The sequence below is a fragment of the Tupaia chinensis genome, unplaced genomic scaffold, assembly GCF_000334495.1.
Source record: "Tupaia chinensis unplaced genomic scaffold, TupChi_1.0 Scaffold000273_1, whole genome shotgun sequence".
Classification (NCBI taxonomy): Eukaryota; Metazoa; Chordata; class Mammalia; order Scandentia; family Tupaiidae; genus Tupaia; species Tupaia belangeri.
The window spans coordinates 2,037,257-2,040,857 of NW_006159755.1; the positions used below are offsets into that span (position 1 = coordinate 2,037,257).

The 3,601-nt window shown below is 56.4% G+C and overlaps 1 protein-coding gene across 3 annotated transcripts in view; it reads right to left on the reverse strand.

Annotated features, from left to right (window-relative positions):
- Positions 1 to 3,601, reverse strand: part of SYVN1 (synoviolin 1) — an 8,292-nt gene that overhangs the window by 4,164 nt on the left and 527 nt on the right. For all 3 annotated transcript variants that reach the window (XM_027772425.1, XM_027772424.1, XM_027772426.1), the window contains exons 2-11: positions 2,740 to 2,888; positions 2,419 to 2,511; positions 2,171 to 2,323; positions 1,979 to 2,027; positions 1,452 to 1,555; positions 704 to 830; positions 510 to 609; positions 366 to 431; positions 157 to 273; positions 22 to 62 (exon numbers count right to left, since the gene is read on the reverse strand). In XM_027772425.1, the coding sequence (XP_027628226.1) occupies positions 22 to 62; positions 157 to 273; positions 366 to 431; positions 510 to 609; positions 704 to 830; positions 1,452 to 1,555; positions 1,979 to 2,027; positions 2,171 to 2,323; positions 2,419 to 2,511; positions 2,740 to 2,871 (982 nt within the window). In that variant the 5' untranslated portion in view covers positions 2,872 to 2,888. The remainder of the gene's footprint in view (positions 1 to 21; positions 63 to 156; positions 274 to 365; positions 432 to 509; positions 610 to 703; positions 831 to 1,451; positions 1,556 to 1,978; positions 2,028 to 2,170; positions 2,324 to 2,418; positions 2,512 to 2,739; positions 2,889 to 3,601) is intronic.

Here is a 3,601-nt window from a genome sequence, read left to right on the forward strand (position 1 = left end):
GCAGGACATCCATCCGGCGGGTAGGGCAGGTCTGCTGCCGCTGGAACCAGGAGCGCAGGCAGCTGAGGATTGAGACCAAGCAGTAGTCAGCAGGTCCCTAAGGGCCTGCCTCCTGAGGCCACGCGCTAATATGCAGGCTGCCCAGGCCCTTCCCACCTGGTGTGGAAGATGTGGTTGCAGGGCAGTCGCTTGGCACCAGTCACCATCTCTTCTCGGCAGATGATGCAGACATTATCCATTGCCTGGAGTTCCTCCGGGGTGGCATCTGGATACCTGGTTAGGATGGCAGAGTAGGTATCAGGACCAGAGCTGGAACCAGGGGTACCTGGGGCAGAGCCTGGGAGAGCAGCCACGATAAGCCTTACAGTGTGTTCATGTTGCGGATGGCTCGGCGAGACATGATGGCATCTGTCACAGCTTTCTTGAACTGCCTAAAAGGACAGTCAGTCAAAATAAGGGAGAAGAAAAGGGATTGGGTCAGGGGACTGGAGGGACAGGGCTGAGCTCACCTCATGGCTAGGTACATGGGCCGGATGGCAAAGAGTGGGAAGGTATGCACCTTGATCATGATGGTCATGAAGGCCATGTATAGCAGAACCTTGATGAAGCCTGAAGGGAAGGGATGCAGAGAGCAATTGGTCACATGGTCTGGCAGGCCATGCAGGGGACACTGGTCTTGGTGAGGGTACCAGGCTCCTCTCACCTGTGAATAGCTCTGTGTAGAGCATGTACACGGCCTTGTTGTCCCAGGGGTTCTCACTCTGGAGGTCCACGGAGTGCAGCACATACTTGATGAAGATGGTGAGCACCATGGTCATCAGGATGGCGTACTGGGGGCAGGGGAGGGTGTGTGAACCCGCAGCTCCCCTTGCTCCACCCCACTCTGCATGCCAGGGTGCAATGGTGCAAGCACAGACTCTGGACACAGCAGGGTCCTGTTCTTCCACTCACTACTGTGACTTTGGGCACGCACAGCCACAAGTTTGCCTATCGGTAAAATGACAGATGTAACTGTCCCATCATAACAGTACTGTCTTGCTAACTAAGGGATGCAGATTAGGAGCTCAGCCCAGGGCCGGCCACACATGGAATCCTCAACAAATGTGAGCCGTTGTCACTGAACACTCTCCCTCTGTCAGGGAGACACCTCCCCAGGTGTCCTTTAAGCTGATTCCCTCTTGTCTATCAACAGCCAGCCCTGACGTCAGTTTCCAGGAAGACTTCCCTGAGCCCCAAGTCGGGACTCCTCCTCTGCATAGCCTCTCTTTGTTTTCCTCTTCTACCACCTGAGTAAGTGCATGGAGAACAGGGACAATGTCTGACAGATCACAGCACAGGTACATGGCACAGGGTGGCCCCATGGCAGGTGTTCAATACGGGCTTGTTCGGTTATTCAAGGCACACGTGAAGCCACCATAGGCTTGTCCCCCCACCTCCCAAGCCAGTTTTACCTCAAAGCCAAACACCAGCTGCACAGAGGCCCCACGGGTCAGGATGCTATGATAGGCATGGCTGACGAAGAGGAAGTCCAGGATACCCAGGAGGAACATAAGAGCTGTGGGGACCCCCCAAATGGGGGTTAGGTGGCGTCAGCCCAGGGCCTGGCAGCCACTTCCCGATCTAGGACAGCCCTATCCTCAAGCCCACCATGGCCGAGCCATCTAGTCAGGTGGGAACACCACTGGACCCAGCCCTCTAAGAATTCCATTCTGCCTGGTGGTGGTGGGGCACGCTGGGGCAACCCAAGCTCCAGGCACAGAGGCAGAGAGCTAAGGGTGCAGGCAGTTGAAAAGCCCTGGAGTGGAACAAGACAGAGACCATGCAAATTAACTTCCTAAATTATCTTTCCTGTACAGCTGTGGGCCCAACTGTGCTCTGGGGTACAGGTCCCTGATTAGTAACTTTTCATGTTCCAATCCTCCGTGGTACCTCTCCTCCCTTCAGATCCCTTCCCTCACCTCCCATCAGTATCACTCACAGACAATGCGGCAGTGAAAAAGCCAGGAGATATTGGGACTCCGTTCCATCTGAGGCAGAGCAGAGAGGGAGCTATCAGGAAAGCTGGGACTCACCACATGCCCAACTCTGTCCTCACTGTTTAAGGAGCCTGCGCACCGGCCACTGCCTGGCTTCTACCTGCTCCACTGAAGAACCCCCTGACCCAACTCACAAAGTCCACACGATCCTCAGCCAACCAGTGGAAACATTTCAGAAAGAGGAGGAGGGTGAAGAGTGCAACAAAGCGGGGGCTGAAGTCATCCCGGAATACAGTGAAGGCCAGACAGGTCTCAGTAACAGCATACCAGGAACGCTCCAGTAGGTGCTGGGGGTGAGAGTCGGGTAGGGAACATTGTGGAACCAAGCTGTTCTGCTTACCCAGCACCCGGCCCTTCACCTTTGGGGTCACCAACATCTTACCTCCATCTCTGCTGCTCTTAGTTGCCCAAAGAACACCTTGCCCATCACCTTACCCAACAGGAAGACAAGGACGAACGCCTGGATGTACAAGACCTAGGAAAGGGAAGAGGCTATAGCTTGAGGTCACGTTCTGCTTTCCTCTGCCTGAGTCCCATTATCCAGGAACCACCCCCACATCCTCTTTGCAGTTTATTCCAAGGTAGGCAGCTAGTGGCTCCTTCTCTTGTCCCTCCCTTACCTGACCTCTAGCTCCGCCCCTGTCCCAAGCAGACTCCTCCTTTCCTCACAGGGAGTTCCTCCCTCCCTGAGTCCTGTACTCACTGCCATGCTGGGGCTGGACTTGGTCAAGTACACCACAGTGGGGTAGAACTGGTGTTTGAGGTAGTAGGCATGAGCCACCACGGCTCCGGTCAGCGCCAGGCTGGCCGCCATCATCACTGCAGTGCGGAACATTGCCCTGGCCCGGAGACCTGCATGGGGAAAGGAAAGAAAACAGCTAATGTGCTGCTTATACATATGCTAAACCTAGCACAGCGCCTGGTCCAGTATCAATAAATAGGAGTATGAAAGAACAAACTCATTTCATCTTCACAACCATCCCATCAAGAACAGCATGTGTTCCCCCAATTTTACAAATAAAAACACTGAGACTCAAGCGGTTAAGTGATCCACTGACGCAAGGCCTGGAACCTGGGTCAGTTGTGTTTCAAATCTGGGGCTCTTTGCACGCTGCCTGCCAAACCGCCTCTAGGGAGGCAACGAGGACAAGAAGCGATGCTGCTGGAGGGGGAAGTGCCACTGCTGACCCTCCAGTGAAGGTGCTGGGACACAAAAGCAGAAATCTGCTCCAGAGACGGGATGCGTGGCCTGGGCTGGAGAAGTCAAGGCGCTGGGGGGTCGGCGACAGGGCCAGTGACAGCTGTGCCAGAGTGGGCAGCTCGGACACGCGTCCCGGGTGAGCAGGTGGGGCACGTCAGCCTGGAACCCTGGAGCCTCCCAACCTCTGGGGCAGTGTCAACTCCGAGCACCTGACAAACGGCCGGCCAGCACGGTGCAGTGGCGGGACTGAGAGGGACCCGGCTCGCGCTTGCGGCCACGCACCAGTGAGCGCCGAGCTGCGGGCGTCGCAGACCCGGCCCAGCCTCCGGGAGAGACGGGCGCGCGCCGCCGCGGGCACCACCGA